This window comes from Monodelphis domestica, chromosome 1 (genome assembly GCF_027887165.1).
Source record: "Monodelphis domestica isolate mMonDom1 chromosome 1, mMonDom1.pri, whole genome shotgun sequence".
Lineage (NCBI taxonomy): Eukaryota > Metazoa > Chordata > Mammalia > Didelphimorphia > Didelphidae > Monodelphis > Monodelphis domestica.
This window is the reverse complement of record NC_077227.1, coordinates 141,990,688-142,012,843: the sequence shown is the minus strand read 5'-3', so window position 1 is coordinate 142,012,843 and position 22,156 is coordinate 141,990,688. Positions and strand designations below refer to the sequence as shown.

General features: G+C 35.1%; 2 protein-coding genes across 15 annotated transcripts in view; one reads left to right on the top strand and one right to left on the bottom strand.

The window, feature by feature from the left end:
* Positions 1-22,156, top strand: part of TTC23 (tetratricopeptide repeat domain 23) — a 116,680-nt gene that overhangs the window by 7,815 nt on the left and 86,709 nt on the right. For all 8 annotated transcript variants that reach the window (XM_056807093.1, XM_056807084.1, XM_007479430.2 and 5 more), the window contains exon 2: positions 8,128-8,203. The gene's annotated coding sequence lies outside the window, so the exon portion shown is untranslated. The remainder of the gene's footprint in view (positions 1-8,127; positions 8,204-22,156) is intronic.
* LRRC28 (leucine rich repeat containing 28) overlaps positions 1-22,156 on the bottom strand; it is a 230,878-nt gene that overhangs the window by 179,041 nt on the left and 29,681 nt on the right. For 4 of the 7 annotated variants that reach the window (XM_007479424.3, XM_001365154.4, XM_007479426.3 and 1 more), the window contains exons 1-2: positions 18,944-19,068; positions 12,079-12,300 (exon numbers count right to left, since the gene is read on the bottom strand). In XM_007479424.3, the coding sequence (XP_007479486.1) occupies positions 12,079-12,246 (168 nt within the window). In that variant the 5' untranslated portion in view covers positions 12,247-12,300; positions 18,944-19,068. Of the gene's footprint in view, positions 1-2,866; positions 2,886-12,078; positions 12,301-18,943; positions 19,069-19,348; positions 19,586-22,156 lie in introns of those variants that run through there. The other 3 variants (XM_007479425.3, XM_016433390.2, XM_056807131.1) reach the window with 3 other exon arrangements.

The following is a 22,156-nucleotide window of genomic DNA, read 5'->3' as shown; positions in this document are numbered from 1 at the left end:
CACTATGCTATGGTGTTAATATTAGAGGATGAAAGGCAGATCCTCTTACTGAGTTTTCAAATCCTGAAAGCTACTATTTCCCCTGACAAATTTTGCAATCAGTTGTCCTGCAGACTTCAGTTTCATTGGCATTGGATAATTCAAGAGTGGAAACATCCTTCACCAATGCACATTGGCCTCACATTTGTAAATAACTGCCTTAATTTCTTTAGGATACCAAGAGGTTCACTTTCTTGCCAATGGTTAGCCAACCAAGTATGTTCCAGAGAATAGAACCACATCTTGTCACCCTAAAAATCAGTCTTTTATCTACAAAATTCTCTTTGTTGTCAACCTACACAGTAAAATCTCAATCTACTCAAATATTGATCCTATTATGTATCTATTGAATGTAATAGGATATTTTCACCTGTTATTTCTCACATTGAGATAATACATATATATTATATATGTATCTTATAGGTTATATGTTTAGGTTCACTAATGGCTCTAGGTAAATTTTAAAGTTTTCAGAAAACTGACAAGGCTTGTTAAAAAGTTATAGTCTTATACCTCTCATTCAAAAAGGAAAAACTTGTCCACAGAAGGGAGGAAAGATATGGCACATATGTCTACTTTCTGATAAGGTATACTTTCAAGCAAGTATAGATACATGAATTAGGTACCTAGACAATTCAGAGACCAATGACTTTATTTAAGTTGGCTGTTACAGGTCTGACTTTTATGACATTCTTATGTTTCCCAACAGAATTACTGTGCCAATGGTCAAGCAGAGAGTGGTATTCTGTTTTTATTAGAATGTTTATGAGCCTTAATGAAATGTAATTTTACTTTCTTTGCTGTTTTAGTTTTTTTTTTAAAACTACTAGCCTATTCCAAGAATGCAACACACTTACTATGTAGTAGACTAGGCTATGGCTGCCATCTGCTGACACTTCACATTATTGTTCTCAATTTTTCTTTTCTTTGTATATATATTAGAAACATGGAGGAAATATCTGCAGTGGTTGTTTTTCTACTTATATATTTTAAACCATTTTAATAAAAGTTGCAAATACTATCCACTGGAATCTACTGGGTTAAGGGAATTTTTTTGTAATTATATTATTATATTTTGAAATAAAGTGCTGAATTACAAATATGAAAATGGCTAACATACATACAATATTTTATGTTTTACAAAGCATTTTACCTATACTATCTTACTTGATCCTCCTGGCAACTCAGGATTTTTAAAAATAGACTTTTCATGTAATAAGTAATACATATACTATGTACACAGGGATATTCCTATTACATAACTTCATATTCCTAGGTACAATAGGGATATCTTTATTTTATGGATAAGGAAACTGAAGCTAATTGATTTGCCCATGGTGATACAACTAATGTCAAAGGTGGAATAATGAACTCACATCTCTCCTCACTTCAAATCCATACTTTTTCTACAATGATGTCATTCAATAATGTTCTAATTATTCTAATCTTGATCCAAGTAATTTAATTTCTATTCAGAAGTTCTCAAAATTCAAAGTAATTATTTCAGTTTAAGGAGTCATGACTATTCGGTGAGTATATTCTCTTTAATAGTACTTTTCACAAATTCTCTGGGTCTTTATTTAATCTTCTGGATTTGCTATAGCCAAAAAAAGTGTATCATTCCACAGCTCATTTCAATTCTATGGATCATTCCAATCTGGTGATGTCTTTCTGAACATAGCTAGGCTTGTCCTATGATAGGCAATAAGACAAAGAGTCTTATCACTGAGCTTATAAAAGAAACTTTTCCAGTTTTATAGGGTTTTCCAGAGAACAGAGTCACTTCCAAGCCATGAGGAAATTATAACATAATGTAGAAATCCTTGATATCATTTCCTTTTAGAAACACTTACTTTGAACATATATTATAGTAATAAATTTAATTCAAAAAGTCATAAGAACCACAAGAATTCACAAAAACTTTTAAGCACTTGTGGTGATTTTAAATTCTGACTATATCCCAGAGTTAAAAATTTGAGTTCCTACCAGGAGGAAAACTTTCCAGATGATATCGTCACATCATATACATAATTAAGTGCTTTTTTTAAAGCTAAGATTTTTTCTACAATAAGGAAATAAAGCTTAGGAGAATTTTGTCTTTTTAAAATAAAAACTGATTAGCTATAGTTTAAGAGAGAAAAGAAAACAAAAGCAAGCTACACACTGAAGTTCTAGACTATGAGACCTCATTTACAACAGCCTGATGCATTTTTTTTTGTTTCTTTGTTTGAAACCCTTAACTTCCATCTTGGAATCAATACTAGATATTGGTTCCAAGGCAGAAGAGTGGTAAGGGCTAGGAAATGGGGGTTAAATGACTTGCCCAGGGTCACACAGCTAGGATGTATCTGAAACAAGATTTGAACCCAGGACCTCCCATCTCTGGGCTTGACTATCAATCCACTGAGCTACCCAGTTGCCCCTGGACTGATTCATTTGTGATTAGAACATCTTAATGTGATCAAATAGACTTTGGAGTTGTTTCCTTTCATTGTCTTACTTTAACATCTCATTTCAAAAAATCTCTATTATATAATATCATACTAAAGAATGATAAGATTCTGCATTCTCTTCTGATTTGTCTGACTCAAAAGAAGACTTTGAGAAAGGCAAAGATCATTGAAACAGGCAAGAAAATGGCATCAAACTGCTTTCTAAACCCTAACATAATGACTGTCTTATTTCCCTAGGAGAAATAGCATAATGGTACATTAGAAACAACACTAGCCTTGGAGTCAGAAAAAAAAATGGTTTCAAATTCTAACTGCCATTTTTCACTTATATGACCAAGGACAAGTCACTCTACTTATTGCCTCACTCCAATTACCTTTAATGTAAAAGGATAAGCCTGGACTCTCCAGGACCTCCAGTTCTTCAACTTCACCTCCTTTGTTGAGCACTTACCATATACAGGGAGCTTTCATGGGTGCTAAAAAAAATACAAATATTAAGACAAAGTCCCTTTTCCTTGTGAAGTTCACAACCTAGCACAGGAATATATGAACAAATAAATATAACACAAATGTTAAAATATAAGAGCAATGTAAATCAAATACTGTGCTGTCTCCTTAAGTTCTAAAATTCTACAGTCCTAGGGAATTTCAAACAGATGAGTGAGCTAACAAATTTTTCGCATAAAAGTCTGGATTTACATAAAAGATGACAGGCAACTATTTTAAATAGTTATGGTTATTACAGAATTAACAAGTTCTATTTATTAACAGCTATTTATAAAAGGGGATACCTAATATTATAAATTATTTTTTGCAAATCAAGATCTTTTATTAAAATACTCTTTCTGTGGCTCACAAAGTCATGGAATGATGCCGAGTTTTCTTTTATGTCAGTGAAATACAATTTCTGGCAATAAAGGGTTCAAGTATGGACCTGGTAACAGGCTAAATCAGTATCCAACAAGAAGACTAGCCTAGCTAAATCTGGAGATAAATTTTGCTAAATGGTTTTTAATTTTTAATTTTAATTTTTCAAACATAATAACTCTGTAAAACCATCTGTTAAATTGAGGAGTGGCTGGAATCTACATTAATGGAAAGGACACCAATACCAACAAAACCACAAATCCATGAAGTATCAAAATAATTGACATACCTAAAAAGTATCAAGGTCATTCAGAACTCTAAAATAAAAATCTAAGACCACAAAGTAATGTGTGGGAAGTTCCTGTTTTAAAAACCTGACTACTATATAGCAGGGATACATCATTTGTTACAGCTATTTTTCAGTTTCTCTATAAATACAAATCTATTAAAAAGAAAAAAAAATGTTACATGCTAAGGAGGGAAAGCAAAGTTAAACAAGCTGTTTACTCCTAAAACGTACCTTTCAAGTTCTTGTTTTTAAATTATCAACTGAATATTACTCTCAAAAGAGGTAAAGTTACGCTTTTAGATTCTTTGTGCCTATGGAAAATGCAATTAATGGGAAAATGTAAATTATGGAAAATTGATGCATTAATGAGAATATTTCATATTTTAATAGCAATAATAAAGTAAATCAGAAATAGTGAGTAAAGTGATCATATTGTGAAATTTCTATAAGCTAGGTAAATAGATGATTACATCTCTTTACTGTTAGACTGGAGATACTTTTAGGTAAACACACTGAAAGGATCCCTTAAGAAAGTATAAGGGCTAAACTTCACATAGTACTTTAAAATTTATTTACTCTTTACATACATAACTTTATTTGGATTTCCCAATAGCCTTCTAAAATAGGTGCTTCAGATATTATAACCAGCTTGTAGAGGAATCTATCTATGCTTATTCTTTAAAGCTAGCAAAATGGAAATTATTTCACAGGACAACAGTAAATTAGTAGCATAGGAGATTTAATGAGCAAATGTAGCAAGGCAAAGCATATGAGTAAATTTTATCACAAAAAAAAATTTCACTGAAGACATACAATATTTTAAACTCTCTAAGATTTTATGTTATTATGAGAAATAAATGCTTAGAAGAATCTACCCTAAGAACCTAAATTTTACAAATTGCATTCATTAAGATGATGCAAATATTTTGTACCTTAAGGTCATTAAAATTTAAATTAATGACTGTTGGAGACACAGAATCAGGGAATTCAGAGCTATAAAGTCTCTTAATGGCCATCTAATTCAACCCCAAACTGAAAAAGAATATCCTCTTCCAACATACCTAACAAGTAGTCATCCAATATCATCATACAAATAGCCTTCTTATGGAAAGAAATAGAGGATAATAAAACAGGTCATCTTCTGGAAATTTCGGACAAAAAGATCAAAACTCTAAAACCAACTACATCTCAAGATTAAAAAAATTTTTTTTGACCATTATATTAGATATTTCTCTCAAAAAAAAATCTACAATATTTAAACATAATGCCCCTTTACCTTTTAAGTTTTATTTCTAGGGTGCCTACATTCCACTACATTGAGAATCAGAAGACAGGTCTGTTGCTGTTATAATCCTTTCCACTAAATTTCATATTAAATTAGCAAATCAAATATAAGAAGAAAACTAGCCATACAACATAAAGCAAACTAGCCTAAATTTTCCACAACTTAAGCAACAAAGGAACAACTTTTATATCTTTCTCTTCCCCATCAGACTGAAAAGTAGCTTTAAATGTCTAAAAAAAAAATTAATATTATAACTATAGGGTATTACATTGTTAAATGTTCAGGATTTAGACAATAATTTTATATTCAATTATATTAATGTAAAATTCCTTTAAAATAACTGCTAAATGAGACAAATTTTTTATTGACACTACATACATGAAAATAAAGTTACAGATTCAACAATATTAACAGGACATTGTTTGGTCACAGTATCCTTTTCCTTGTGTTCAGATTGTGACATACAGTTGACCAGACAACCAACAGGGCTGGTAGATGAACAAAGACATGAATCCAGTATTGAGTAGGAGCAGAACAGCCCAGAGGGCCTTCGAGAATTTGTACAGTTCTTCTAATGATATGAAACAAAGGCCCAACTTTTTAACATTAAAATCCTTCCTATAATGCTGGATAGCTATAAATCATGGAATGCCACAATCCCTACAAATTAAAGTTGTTGGTCATCCACATGCAAAGGAAAACACAAGGTGGATGGGAGAAAGCTGCAAGATATCAAAGAAATAAGAAGAAGGCATGTAGATATGTATGAACAGGAAAAAAATTGGCCTATCACATAGCTAGAGTTATTGCATAGCTTATGTGCTTCACTAATATCCATGCAATGTCAAGAGGTCTGGAAGAAGGTCTTCAGCACAATGAATAGAACTATTGTGATGGATTTAAGAGAGGACAAGAACACAAGTCACACAGGATAAGAAGGCAAGAATGAATTGTGAATTATACCATTAAAGGATGTACTCATATGGATGAGAAATCACAGATTCATCCAAATGTACTTTAAAAATGAAAAAATTCCATATTCAAGAAACACAGGAAAATACGCAAAGAATATCTTTGCAAATCAAAGACAAATCACATGTTAAGATTATAACTAAATGTTGAAAATCACAAAATATGTCTTTAAAAATAAAAAGGTTTTTTAAAGTGACTTGAAGGAACAAATCCATCTCACACAAGTGGAACCAAGACAAATCTTAGTCTCTTGGATTAGTCTGTAAAAATTAAAAGAGCAAATAAAGAATCACAGTATATCAGCTAAATAATAATTTAAATATCCATTCAAATGTCTGTATACTTTGCAGATGAATAAACACATAATAATGATAAAAATAAATATCATTATATAGAACTTTATAGAGTTTGCAAACCTTTTTTCAAATATATTATTTAATCCTTACAACAATTCTTGGAGGTAGATGCTCTCTTTTACAGATGAGGAAAATGAAGATTAAGTGACTTGTCCAAGAACAAATACCTATTAAGTGTCTGAGGCTGGATTTGAAAGATTACCCTGACTCTAAGCCTCAAGCTCTATCTACTGGACCTCATAACTGCCTCATTTGAGACAACCTGCCTAGGAAGTTAAATAGCAACATAGAGATTCATAGTCAGATGAATTCAAGTCCAGTAGACAAAATAACTTTCCTACTTAATATACTTGGTGATAATACATAATATTGATTGGGTGATTAAAACAGAGTCCTGATTAGACAAGTGTCGCTTTCTTCAAATAATATAAAAATCCCAAATCCTCTAGTCACACAAAATTTCTGCAATACTAGGCCAAGTATTTGGAAGTCTAGATTGTAAGGCATATGTTCCTTTAGTTGACAACATATTTTTGGAAGAGATGACTTCAAGATCAATTTCTGAAACTTCTAGTACCACGTACATGATATTGTAAGTGCTAAATATATATTTGCTAATTTAACAAAATGTATTTGATATGTAATATTTAGTTCCTGAAGAACAGACTCATGCTTTTGGGAAATATTTATACAGTACTGGCTTATGCACACCTTCTGTTCAATTATGCTACCTTGCATATATACACTGACACTACAACTAAAGAAAGACACAATTTTTTAAAAATCCTTAAGGGCAGGGCCCAATTTATAAAAGACTGTCTTCCACAAGTTTATTTGAATGTTGGGTCTATTAAAATTTGTAAAACTTTTCCTCTAGAAACAAAATTACAAATGGAAGTGCGATTGGCAGGTCTGTTCACAAATAATTTACACATAACACAGAGCAAGTAGAAGTAAAAATAATAATAAAAATAACAATACCCAGTATTTATATAATAAAGTTTACAAAGTACTTTACAAATATTAGTTCATTTGATCTTCACAACAACTTTGTGCCATTATTATCCCCATTTTATACTTGACGAAACTGAGCTATAGGGAAGTTACTCACATAGAGAGATAGCTATTGTCTGATTCAGAATTTGAACTCAACTCTTTCTGGCTCAGTGTTCTACCCACTGTGCCACAAATTGCCTCTCCTATGAAAGTCTAATCACCATAATTAATACTGTTCTCTATATGAAAATATATTCAGAAAACTGCCCATTGCATGGTCATCAAGGATTCTCCAAACCCGAGGTACTAATGATTGTTCCTATAATCTAAAGTAAAGGCTCCATTACAATAGAAGCTTAAGAATTGGAAACGGGACATAGATATATGATCTAGGGCAGCGTTGGCAAATGTTTTCAAGTTCATGTGCCCAAACTGCAACTTCAAGCTGCCTGTGAGCTGCCCATATTACCAGAGAATGCAGAGGAGGTGCTTGCTTTGGGCATGCAAAAAATGTCTTAGCACACTGGGAAGAGGGGAAACAGAACAGCTCCCCCAGTGTTGGCCCAGCATGTGTGCCAATACTTTGCCATTGATGCTCATAGGGAATTAGGGAGTAGGGGTCTCTTTCCAGAATAAATCACCGCTTCTGTCTTTCCCAAGTAGTATGCTTTCTTTCTTTTTGTAGACTCAGGGATCAACCTACTAGGTACTAGAATAGATAAAATACTGGACCTTGGGTCCAAACCAAATTTGAATTCTGCCTCAAAGCTTGTTGTGAGGATCAAATAAGATAATAAAGTATTTTGCAAATCTTAAAGTACTACATGAATGCTAATTGTTAATTATAATCACCTGTTATTTTCACTCAAGGTTTCCTGTCATCCTTGGAATATTGTGGGAAAGAATGCAGTATCACAGCTTTCTCCAGGCATATAGCATTTTGAAGGTAATGTAAAACTTTTTACTCCCAATACTAATCAATAACTTCATCTATGTGTGGTGGGATGGAAGATACATTAAGTTTGTAGGTAGAGGATGTTCTTTTGAATTCCATATCTTCTAATTAGTTTAATTTGCCAATTCAACTCCTGGGATCTCAGTTTCCTCATCTGTGAAATCAGGAGTCTAGACTAGATGGTCTAGAAGACTTCTACTGCTACTTCCAGCCTTACTACTGCAACAGTCTTCTCTCCAATCCATCCTCTGTACAGTTGCCAATGATTTTCCTAAAGCAAAGATCTGACCATGTTGTAATATGTAATATGTAATAAACGCCAGTGGCTTCCTATGTCTTCTGGGATCATATTTGAACTCTTCTAGTCTTCTACAATATGGCTCCAACATATTTTTTTTTCTTTGCATCCCTAGCCATTTAGCAAAGTGCTTGGCACAAAACAGGTTCTTTAAAAATATCTATTGACTGGACTTTTCCAGCCTTATTAAGTGATATTCTCTTTCACATTTTACAGTCTATTTAAATCAGCATGATTTAAATGATATTCATTTTCCCATCTATGTGCCTTTACACAGGCTACCCATTCCTCTCCCATCCCATGCCCCAAATGTATTCATTACTCATCTTCATCTCTTAGAATACATATATTTTTTTCTATTTCAGCTTTGAACTTTTAGCATTTTATAACCTCCATCAGGCCATTCCTGAGCCTTCCTCCCTTCAAATTACTTTTCATTTTGTGTGTATACACACACACACACACACACACACACACACACATGGACATATATGTGTTAGTGTATACATACATATGTATACACCTATATGTATACATATTACTTCTTCCAATGAAAGGAAGTTCCATGCGGACAAGTGTGTTTCATTGTCTTCATAAGCCAAGTGCCTAACACAGTGCTTTGCACACAGTAGATGCTTAATAAATAATTACTGATTCAATTGATTCAAAGTTCATACAACCCACTTATATCACTAACTCCCTATATAGTTGTTGCTCTCATGTACCAATTTTCTGTTCATTCTTCCAACATGTTAAACAACATGAATACCTGACTCACACCTTCTATTCTATCTCATCCCCTTTTATCATACTCCAAGAGTCACATATTCAGTTTAGGAAGACCTCTGACAACCTGATGGCACATTTTTAATTCCCATGATTTTCCTTCTGTTTCTTCCTTCACTTTAGTGACCCACTAATAAAGTCAGACCTCACCTCAGACTTCACTATTTTTGAGGAATTATACCAATTCAAGATCAAGAAATTCTAAATTCTATTTTCTAACCATTGCCTCCAATTCTATATTAAATTTAAATCTCCTAATTCTTACTCAGATCAAATCTGCTTTTCACTCTTATCTTTAACTTTGGGTTCCTAATCAATTCCTTTCTTCCTACTCTAGCTTCACTTACCTACTGGAAGGCAATGTGGCATAGTGAATTAAAAAAAAAATGGTCTTGAAGGCCTATCTCAAATCCCTTCTTATATGACTCCTGGCAAGGTGACCTTGGGTTCTCATTTAAACTCTCCTAGCTTCAGTTTACTTTTCTGTAAAATGAAGATAATAAAAATAACTACCTAATGAGGCTTTTGGGGGGATCAAATGAAGTAATATATGTGAAGTCCTTTGCAAACCTTAAAGAGCAATATAAATGTTAGCTAATGTTATTAGTACTAATCCTGGACCTGAAGGTTTTTCACTTTCAGTTCTATCATCTATTCCCCTGCAATACTTTGTTCCTCTGACTTGATGCCCATCAAGTAGACTTGATTTCTCCAACTGCAAATTCACAACACATAATTTCAGCTAGGGCCAAGGTCTTACTCAGAATGCTTCTTCTCTACCCTTATGGACTTTTCTAATTTCTCATAGAAATCACTCCAGGCATTTTTTTTCCCTTTCCTTTGACTAGCAAACATGACTTTATCCCCACATTTATGACAAATGACCTGATTTACCACCTTTTCTAAAAATATAAAAATAATATCTAACATCAACATGAAGCTGCCATCCTTTTTTATTTCTCAAACCTTTTCTTTCCCCTTTCCTTTTGGTAATAGAAAAGATATTTCAACTACTACTCCCTGCTAGAGGGATGACTCTACCTAAACCCTTGATTTTATTCACTCCAGACTTTTCTAGAACCCTAATCCAGCTGACTATGTCCTCATTTTCATGGTTAGTGAAGTAGGAGAACCAGGAGCCCCAAAATCAAGGAAAGAGAGAAAAGTATCCAAAAACAGTTAACAAAATCAGAATCTGAAATCAGAATCTGAAAAGGTTCAAGGGAGGACAGGACTAAAAATAGGTTACAATGTAGAGAATAGTTGTGATTGAAAGGTAAGGAAACAGAAGACATTGCAAGGTATTGAAGAAAGAAAAAGAAGTGATGAAGTGTGGTATAAACAACATTTTCAAGAAGTTTAACAGTGAAGGAGAAAAGATAAACTAGGATAGGAGGATCAAGGAAGGCTTTTTTTAAAAAAGACTTTGGCACTTGGTCTTTGATTTATCGCTCTATTACATCATGAGTTTCTTATGGGCGAGATTTACCTTTTCTAAACTTTTTATCTCCTCCAATGCCAAACACAGTGTTCTTAACATATTTAATAAATGTTTTTGTCATTTAATAGGAATCAAAATTCTATAATATACATATTTAATTTTTCACAATAAACATTTCTTTTCAAAATGAGAAAACCAGGCTAAAAATTGTTTATAACATGGCACTTGTATAATTTTTTTTTTTTTATATCTGAGATCACTGTACTTTTCCAGACTTATCCCAGAATATCTCCAAGTACTGTCTCTTATTTTGGACTACTCAACTCTTTACACATCCCACACCAGTGCCTCCAAACCTTTGCCTACACCCTTCCTTATGCCTAAAATGTCCTTCACCATTTGTCTATTGAAATTCTATTTACTCTTTAAGAGTTAGCCTAAATGCTACCTCTTTAATGAAAACTATCTTGATCATCCTAGTCAGAAATTATTTTTCCTTCCATAGTTCTCGCATGTATTTATGATCTATTTTCTATGTTCATTCAAGTATGTATTATAGCCTTTTATGAAAATGTTTGGACTCCCATCATAATAGAGACATTTTATTTCTCTATATGTCTTCACCAAGACAAATGTCCAGCAGGTATTTAATAGATGTTTGTTAAATTTAACCAAAATTCTGAAATGCTGAAAACAGAAGGTCTGAAAAGTTAAATTTGCTACTAATAATATGGTAAGTCTTACAAATAAGATACACAAATATTCACTTCTTGAAATAGTAAAGATGTGAGGGAAGTAGAGGAAGTGGGTATAGAGAATTTATAATTAGCATATTCCTTCTATTCTTTAATTTACAATCCTAAAGAGTTGCTCAGGGTGCTGAGAGGTTAACTGGCTCAGCATGGCCTATATAGACAGTATATGTCCTCCACAGACAGTTCTCTGTCTATACCACCATGCATTAAACAATACTTTCAGGTCACTATTGATATTCAACATATGTTATCTTAATTATTAACATTTATTAACCACAACTCAAGGCAGCCTCTCCACAAATAGAAAACCAAAAAAGAAAACAGTATGTGAAGATTTAATTTCCAAATGGATGATCTGTTGAAGTCATTACAGAAAAGAATGATTGACAAGGAAACAATGAAACAACATAAACTGATTCTATGAAACAAGTAAGAAAATGCTGTAAATTATGTATTTCTATTGCTCATGTACACCAAGAAGTAAATCTCATTCTAAAAATCCCTAGAACACAACTCTTTGATTTTGGTCAGCATTAATTTATGAGTAAATTTTTAAAAATACAATACTGTTAGGTGCTTTTCATACCAAGGTTGTTAGGGAGTTTCTTTTCATATAGAGTCTTTCCAAGTACTGCAGGCCCTCATCTTTCAGTAACTCCACTGGAAAATGGTGCAGATTCCTGTAATTTAAGAACAAATTCTTGTGCTTTTCCAGCTTCGCCACAGAGATTGTCTTACAAAGTTCTGATGCCATGACTGAACCTGTCCCATCAGCCACATTACAGCACTACATCTTGTAAAATACGATCTAAAGAGAGCAAGAAAAATTTTAGATTATAGTTGATGTCTTATAAGCATTTATAGTATACATCATCATACAAATTAGTGTGTAATGTTTCTTCATTCAATATAAGAAATAATAACACAAAAAAATTTAAAAGTAAAAATTATCCTATCCAAAGACTTTTGCAAACTCTAAGTAAATTTAGTGCCAGTTTAGGAAAAGTTAAAGTACAATTTACTAGAAGATGGGTTCTTTTTCACTTTTCTCAATCATCAAATTCATATCTATTTATCCATATCTATGCACATACATACAAAATCAATACATATAGCCTTTTATAAAGTTACAAATTGATCAAAATGAAATAATTAGAACAATAAATGCGGTTAGAGAAGGGGTTTTGTGTTAAAATATGCACAAAACCTTTTTTATAAAGTCTCAAACACATTATATAATATGTAAATAAAGGAAATTTAGAAAATTAAATCAGGAAATTTCACATCTCTTTTTCAAAATAGCGCCTTCAACATGTCTAAAACATTTTAATAAACTATAGGATATGTTCAATTTTCACTTATTCATTCTACCTACATTTTCATTTCCTAAGTACTATCCAATTACTTTAATTTTCCTTTGTTTTTCCTTTTTCTATGTTTTGAGGGTTCTTAGTAGTAAAGCACATAGCCTCAGAATCAGTTTTCTTTGCTTATTTTTATTTGAATGATAGGATACTACACTAGAAGAAAGATCAAAAGTTCTAACCCTCCTCACTGTAAATTATGAGCATTGATTAACTATATAACCATAGAACATCATTACTTCCTTCAAATTCATTTACCTCCTCAATGAAGTTAATATTTTACTGGACTAGATAAATGAACTCTTAAGAACTCTTTTAGCTCTGAGATCTAATATTCTATCACATAACTTCATGTAATTCCATAAACATCCATGGAACTACAAAATGCAGGTATAAAGAAGTTACCATTTTTTTCACTCCAAAAATTTCACCCCTATTTCTCTGCTTGCTCTTTCCAAATTTCTTTTTAAAATAAGCACAAGATTTTGAAAATCATTAATTTTGGCTGTTAGAAAAATCTGCATATTCAGAATACCTTATTATCTACTTAACAAAAAAATTTAGGATCCCACAATGATTAGTTTCATTTCTTACTGCATAGGAATAGACAAATTCTTATTTCTATTAAACAATATAACTGTTTAAAGTCAACATATGGAAATTCACATATTATTAATATAAGAATCCAATGTATTTCTGGCACCTGATCATGTACCTAAATTTATAAGGGATTTATATGACAAGTCACTTACTCACTGAACTACAAGTCCCTCCTTTATGTAAAATGAGGGGAATAGATCAACTTTTTTAAGTTCCTTACAGCTCTAAAATGCTATAATTTTATGTAGAAAGGGAATATACTGAAATGAGAACCGACAAAATGGATGAGATACAATAGAGGAGCTAGAATACCTGTAATAAGTTTCAAGCCAAAAGAAAGTGAAGCTAGACCATACTTCCTTTGGTCTAATCTGTCCTACTTCATCATAGAACCCACTGCCCACAATGTTACTTTATATTATCATTTAAATCACAGGCAAGGTCCTATATACTTAATACTATGGAATGGTTTATTTGAAGTTTTCCAGGGTAAGCATGAAAAAGATACAAAATATAATCAATAAGAAACTCCATAGAAAAGCAGAAGTAAAGGGCATCAAGAAACTTTAGAATAGGAAAAGATGAGATATTCATGTGGCAAGAATAAGGAAAAACAAATTGGCAGACCAAAAGATCCACTGGTACCCTCAAAATGTCAGAAAGTAAAGAAGGCCTCCAATATGTTGGATAGTTGCCCATGATGAATTTTTGGGAAGACATTAACAAGAGTTACATAGGATGGGCAGCTATGTTGTGATCATCATCAAAGGAAGAAACTAAAATCACTTTTCACAAATTTTCATAGGTATATATAAATACTGAATATAGCTTCAATTAGCATCTCTGTACAAATGACTTCCAAATAAAATCTAACCAATCCCATTATATTCAGTCTGGTATTTCCAACTGTTTGCTAGATAAAGTTGCACATGAACAGTTCTTCTTCTAGCCTGTCTATTCATTCCTTCATTGGATCTTCATCCAGGGTCACACCAGTTATGTATATCGGATATTCTGCAGGACTCTCTCCTGGGTCCTATATACTATTTCATTTATCTGATCAGCTTCAATAACCTCTAAGGATTCCCCAATCTACTAATACAGCCCTAACCGCTTTCCTAACCACCAATCTTTAATCTTGAACTAAAGATTGCATAGTTTAAACTCAGCATGTCCAAAACAGAACTAAAATCTTTTCTCAAAATCTTCCCTTCTTCATAACTTTCCAGTTACTGTCAAGGGTACCAACATGCTTTTGGTCACCCAGGCTCACAACCTAGATAGGTATCATCATTGATTCCTCACTCTCTTACTTCCTATATCCAATCACTTACCAAGTCTTTCACAGTATCTATCATAAGATTCCTCCTCTCCTCTGATGCTGTTACCAGTCTAGTGCAGACCCTTATTACCTCACACTTGGACTACTGCAATAACCTGCAGGTGAGGTCTCCCTACCTCAAGTCTCTTTCCATTCAAGTCTATCCTCCACTCAGCTGTCAAATTGATCTCCCAAAAATGTAGGTCTCACTACCCCACTCAATAAATTCTGAAGTCTCCCAATTATCTTGAAAATCAAACATAAAATCCATTCTTTGGCTTTCAAAGCCCTTCATAAATTTATGCCCTTCAGTCTTTCCAATTTTTTAATAACTTTATTCCTTCACATATAATTTTCAATCTAGTAAAACTAGCCTCCTTGCATAAGACACTTTATCTCTCCATTCTAGGTATATTCACTAGCTATTCCTCATGCCTGGAATGTTCTCCCTCCCCACATCTACCTCCAAGCTTTCTGATTTTCCTTCAAGCACAGGATAAAATCTCACCACCTTACAGGAAGCCTTTATTTTAGTCATTATCATGTTGTCTTCCCCATGCAACTTTTAGCTCCTTTTTACATCAGGTAATGCTTTTTCCTTTCATTGTAAACTGAGTGGTTGGTACTAATTACAATGCCTAACCCATAGGAGGTACTTAATAAATGCTATTGAATGGCTTGATCGTATTGGTACCTCAAACTCAACACATCCCCAAACTGAACTCATTATTTTCCCCAACAAACCACCATCCCTCCTAACTTCTCTATTTCTGTTAATGGCACCACCATTTTTCCAATCTAATAACTGGGAGTCATTTTTTTCCATCTTTCTTCTCTCATCCACATTTATCCAATCAACTTCAACATCCTATTATTTTTACCTCTGCAGTTTTCTTACATTAGGCCACTCTTCACTCTCACTAAAACAATCTTAGTTCAGGTTTTCATTTCTTCTCCTCTAGGCTTCTATTGGGCTGATAAAATGGCCTTCCTACCAAACTAGTCTTTCACATCAATGCCAAGTAATCTTCCTAATACAAACTGCTAAGTCTTCCACTCAAAAACCTTCAGTTAGTCTCCAGTGTCCACTAATAAAATTAAGATTCTTAATCCTGATATTCAAGGCCCTCCACACTCTACAGTCAAATTTCATAAAATTTCCTTTGGACATTCTATGTTTTAGAAAAACCAAACTACTTTCTGTTCTTCATTCTAATTTTTGCCCTTTCCCAACTTTGCAGCTTTGTTCTGTGTTCTATACCTGGAATGAATTCTCTCTTCACTATTCTCCTTTGTTCAAGTCATTACTGTTTTTCAAAGTCCATCTCATATACCATCTCTCCATTAAGCCTTTCTAATCTTCCTCTCTTTTCCATAAATGGAAGTGATCTCTCCCCTAAAATTTCTCATAACACTTTGCTTGGGCCTTTTCTTTGTATGGATCTTTCTCCCTTGTAATTATGTACCTTATCCTTACCTTCTCCAATAGTTTGTATCCACAAAGTCTAGCATATAGTTTGCAATTAAATGTTCATTGAATTAAACTGAATTTTCTAGCCCAATATGGATGAGAAAACTGGAGGCAATTGGATCAAATGACTTGCCAAGGATCCTACAGCAAGTTAAAAGAAGAGCAAAGACTAGAACCTAGGATTCCTGACCCTCTCTACAGACTTCCTTTTACCTGATATTCTCAAAAGTATTAATGTGCCCTATTAAAAATCCTTCTAATTAAAGGACTCTGATTTTGCCATTAAAAAGTAGTCTTTATCAGTGAGTTTAAAAGTGATAAATTAAAAAATAAGATCATACAACACTAATAACACTTATCATTGGTTGCTATAATTTCACAGAATTAATCAGCAAGGCATTGCCTTGATTTATATATTAAAAATACAGAACAAACAGTAATTAATAAAAATTTTAGTAATAATTAATGAAAATAAAATTAATTAACATTAATTTACTTTCACCTATAGGTACACTAAAATCTGCTTAAGAATACAACATAAAATTCCACGAAAAAGTCTATTCTATAGACTTTCTTATTAGGATGAATAAATAATACTACTGAACAATTATAGTCTATAGTCCACACTATAAAAATTCAATAGGTTTTCCAATAGTGTCTTCTCAACATGCTTCATTTCATTATTTTTAGTGGAATGCCCTTGGTACAATGCCTTACACATAGTAGGTACATAATGTTTATTTACTGATGCAAATAGGGGTCTCAAATTTTCCATTTGGTAAAAAAGTCAAATATAATGAGAAAATTAAAGAATATTCATTCCATAAACATAAGAAACATGATTTTATACCAAGTCTCTAAGGAAAGGATAAATTAAGTGATTTTTTTTCCTGACTCTGCCATTTACATAAGTCATTTCAGAGTCTAAAAGTAGGCTTTGTGATAGACAAACAAATTAAAGTTTTTCAAAAATCTGGAGAAATTTTTTTAAAAAGAAAGAAAAAAGATAGTGTTCCTGCCTTCATTGTACATCTAGATAATAACCATCACTTTTCTCTTGCTTGAAGGGTAGGGGGATAAACTAGTTCACCAAATAGCTCTAAAATGCCCTGACTTTTAAATTAACTCCTATTTTCTAGAAACCTTTACCAGAGAACTGAGAATGAGATACAGTTTGTTCTAGGTGATACAGAGCTGTCTACAGAGCTGGAAGACATGGTGAAAATCTTGCCTTTGACACTTACTAGCCAGGTGACACTTAGCACAGGTTGGAATATAGTAAGTACTTGATAAATTGCTGCTGACTGATTCATCTGTAAAATGAGAGGCTTGAATAAGGCCTAGTTTTGTGATCCTATGAAGCAGTACACTTAAAAAAAATCAAACCCCCAACATCTAAATGAATGCACTGCTAACCCTTCCTCCCTCCATCCCTATTTTAAAAAGAGAAAAGAAAGGGAATAAGCATTTATTAAGTACCTACTATGCCTTAAGCACTATGCTAAGTACTTTTATAAATATTACCTCATTTGATCCTCACAATAGTTCTGTCAGGTGGGTGATAGTATATCCATTTTATATTTGATGAAAAATGAAGTAGAGAGGGGTTAAGGAATTTACCCAGTTTCACACAATTAAGTGCATAAAGATGGATTTAAAATCAGGTCTTCCTGACTCCAGGCCCAATGTTCTATCCCCTGTGCAACCTAGCTGCCTCTTATAAAGGGGAAAGATTATTTTAGTTTTCCTAGATGGTCTTCAGGGAGGAGTTCTCTTACCTAGAAATAAGTTTCACACCAAAGACCTTAAGGCAATCAACCAACTCCAGATCCTCCATTCAGGAAAAGGAATGTCAAAATGGGTATTACCACTTCCATCCCAACAATCTGACACACAAAGGTTTGTGACAACTGTCAGCATTAATTACTACACTATTCCTACTAGTTCACTAATTCCAGGGATCTGAGCATGTTATCATTTACACCTCTGTGCATATACACACACACTTTCATATGACAGCTCTCTAATTAGCACTACTACAATATGCCACTAACTGAAGAGAGCATGTATATAATCATTTACTTACTTACACTCACACACACACACACACACCCTTTTGTGGAGAGCCCTCTAGTACTACAACAACTAGCTAACGAATTCTAAGGATGTCAGCATGTGTCTGACCATTTACACACTTACATACACACCTTCATGAACAACCCTACTATAGTACTACTACAACTAGCCAACGAATTCCAGGGGTGTCAGCATGTGACTGACCATTTACACACTTAGACACACACACACTCCCCTCTTTCACGTGACAGCTCCCGCAGCCAGAAGGCTGGGAACCTCCCGGAGGGAGAAGCTCGGGCGGAAGGCGGGGGTGCGGGATGGGGAATGGGGGGCGCTACGGAGATGAGGGTGAGGGCGGCAGCCAGCGAGGCCCGGTCGGGTGGGATCGAGACGAGATGAGACCTGGAAATGGCTTTTTCCAGTTAGTCCCGACGGGAACGAGGGCTCTGTAGAAATCCCCCAGGAGCCGGGGCCGGCTGGGACCCGGAGTCCCCGCTCCCTCGGAGGGCAGCCCCACCAGGTGGGAGCGGAGGTATGGTTTTGGGGGGGCGGCGGAGCCAAGAGCTAGGTGCAGAAGTGAGGAGAAGGAGAAGGACGAGGACGAAGAAGAGATACTCACATCCACTCCTGGCCGGAGCCCGCGGCCCCGGGCTCTCCCCGAGAAGAGGCTGAGCTCCCCTTGGCTGGCCGAGGGAGGCGGGGAGGGGGAAGGGGCGGAGCCGTGTGGGCTGGGGGCGGGGGAGGGGGCGGGGAAGGGGCGGTGGGGGCCCAGCTCTGATTGATTCACGCCCCCCGGATCCGCACCGGGAGAGGGGGGAGGGAGAGGAGAGGGATGGGGGATGAAAACGGGGCGGGGAACTAAACGGGAGGAGGCGGGGCAGAAAGGATGCCTCGCGAGAGCGAGACTCCCTGATTCTCGCGGTATCTGTTCACCGACAAGAGCGCGGAGCTTCCGCCTCCGCCCCGCCCCACTGCTGTCTTTTGTTTTTATCTGTCGAATTGGCTATCTTCCTTTCGGGGTTACCTTCCTCCTCCGTCACTGCCCTGATAATCGGAAGTCCCTATCCTTCCCAGCCATAGAGTTTGAGCAGGGCTAAACTTGGCTGGGTCTTTTTGGAAATGGGTGGCTACAAATCCAGCAGCTGCCGCCTTTCAGGCACTCCATCTCGAACTCTGGAATGGCGCTTCCTGTGGAGAAGAAATCTAGCAACCTGGCAAAGAAAGCAGATTCTTAGGACCCGTGCTGGTGCCCACGCTGCGCTTGTGACTCCTCACCAAAGAAAAAAACGGGTGGTTGTCCTCCCGCCAGATAAACATGGCAGAGTACAACCGTAAATAACGAATTTTGCTAATATAAGAGAAACATAAGACTAGAAATGGAGCCTTTTGTAATTGTTCACTAATGTATGACTCTCCGTAAACCTTTTTGGAATTTTCTTGGCAAAGATACTGGAATGGTTTACCATCTCCAGCTCATTTGACAGATGAAGAAACTGATCAAACTGGGTTAAGTGACTTGCCCAGAGTAACACCACTTTTATTTAAGTGTCTGAGGGTAGATTTGAACTGGGGAAGATGTATTCCTGACTCCAGGTCTGGCATTATCTATTGCCTCCCAAAAGCATAGGTCAAATGAGATAGTAATTGTAAAGTGCCTGGCACATAGTAGAGACTATATAAGTGTAGTAATAGCAGATGTGAAACTAACCTTGTGTGGAAGGGGGAAGAAGCTGAACTGATCTTATTAGCTTCTGTCCCAGGTTGAAGGACGGGGGAGGGGGGTGAGGGTGGGCTGGATATGGGCTGAGAGACCTTGGTGGTTTTGTGAATTGAAAGAAGAAAAGAAGACTTAACAGTTATCCTCCATCTCTCTGTCCCCCTGTCTCAGCTGTGACTTCTCAAACCCTCATAATCTTCATTTTAGATTAGGGAAACCCTCATCCCTCTCACCTCAGCTTCCTTGTCCTGTTATTTCAATAAACCTCTTCACCTGAGAAAAGAAAGGAAGAAGTTTTTCCTCATAAATTTCATAGTCCACTCATGGGGGGAAGGGGCGAAGCCACAAGCTTCAGAAGAAACTGGGAGGAAGAGGGTGGAAGAAGGGAGTGAGAGAAGGGAGGAGGAGGTTAGGAAATATATTGATCTATTAGCCATCAGTGATCATTAGACAGCTCCAGAGCACCCTATAGCAGTATCTATCTCTCTAGCAGTGTCTCTCATCTCTATCTCCATTGTAACTAGGTAGCCTAAAGTGTCCCCATACTAGCAGCCCTCTAGTAAGCTAGAGTATCCAGTTACAACAAGAAATAGTTTCCACATATTATATATTCTATTACACTTGGAACTAAGACTTGGATTCAAGTTCATCCTTTGATATATTCTGGCCTCCTGACCCTGGGCAAGTCATTTTAACTTCCAAGTGCTCTGAGACATTGAGACCTATATTTATAAAAGGAGTTTTCTGATCCAAGGAACTCCAAATACATATGAAAGTGCATGTCCCCTCTATCTGTATCATAGAAAAACACAAGTGAATGTCAGGTGCACTATATCTGCAGAGCTTTATTTAGGGTGGAAAGAGCATTAAACTTGGAAGTCAGAATTCTGCATAGCAAATTTATGAGTGACTTTGGGTAAGCTGCTTTATTTCTGGAAGCTTCTATACTAATACAAAAAAATGGGGATAATACTTAGATTTCCTAAAGGTTTTTAGTAGCAAAGTATATATGTTCTTTATACCTATCATGAGTTTTAAAACATAATCGACTGTATAATGTATACTGATCTAGAAAAGGGTTACAGAACTAGTTTTATATATGATGAAACCAATACTGGAAGGTTAAGTGATTTGTCCACAGGGTCACACTAGTACAGAGATGGCATTTGAACCTAGGCCCTCTGATTCTAGAGCCAATTCCAATTTTTTTTCCCCCACATTAAACTGAGTCACCCTGCCTTCAAGAACTCTATCTGTAGGATAAAATATAAGAGCAGAGGGAAGCTGGGTGGCTCAGTGGATTGAGAACTAGCCCCAGAAACAGGAGATCCTGGGTTCATATGTAGCCTTAGATACTTCCCAGCTGTGACCCTGGGCAAAATCACTTAACCCCCATTGCCTAGCCCCTTACCATCTTCTGCCTTAGAACCAATACACAGTATATACTAAGACAGAAGGTAAGGGTTTAAAAAAAAGAAGTAACAACAATAATTATATTTGTGTAATACTTTAGGAGTATAAGAACTTCATATATATGTGTATATATATATATATATATGCATCTATATATATAAAATGTCATTTGAATCTCAAAAACAATCTTGAAAGATGGGTTAGTGAAATTATGCCCATTCAACAAATCAAGGAAGACTGCAAGAGGTTAAGAGATTTTGCTCAAGGGCACAAAACTATTAAACTGCATTACAGAAATTACAGCCCACAGATTGATTCCAATCTAGGGCTTTTTCTGCTACACTGAGATTCTTTGTTATAAAGAATAGTGGCCCCATACTGTCAAATAATTGCAACTATTAGCCAAATTTTGACTTTTAACGTTACCTTTGAAAGAACAATTTTAAAAGAATAAAGCATTAGGGTCTTATTTTTCTGTTTTTAAAAATATTTAAGCAAGTGTGTATTTCTTTTAAAATATGTGTAGCAAAGCTATGTAAATACAATAAATGTTAATAAAATCAGTTATTTAAAATCTGTCTCTTGAAACTGACAGTCACAACTGATCAATAGCAGTTTTCAATCAAAGTGTATCACTTATGTTTATATTCATAATAAATAATAGTAATGTACTAATGGTAACAAATCAAGGTTTCCCTTGCC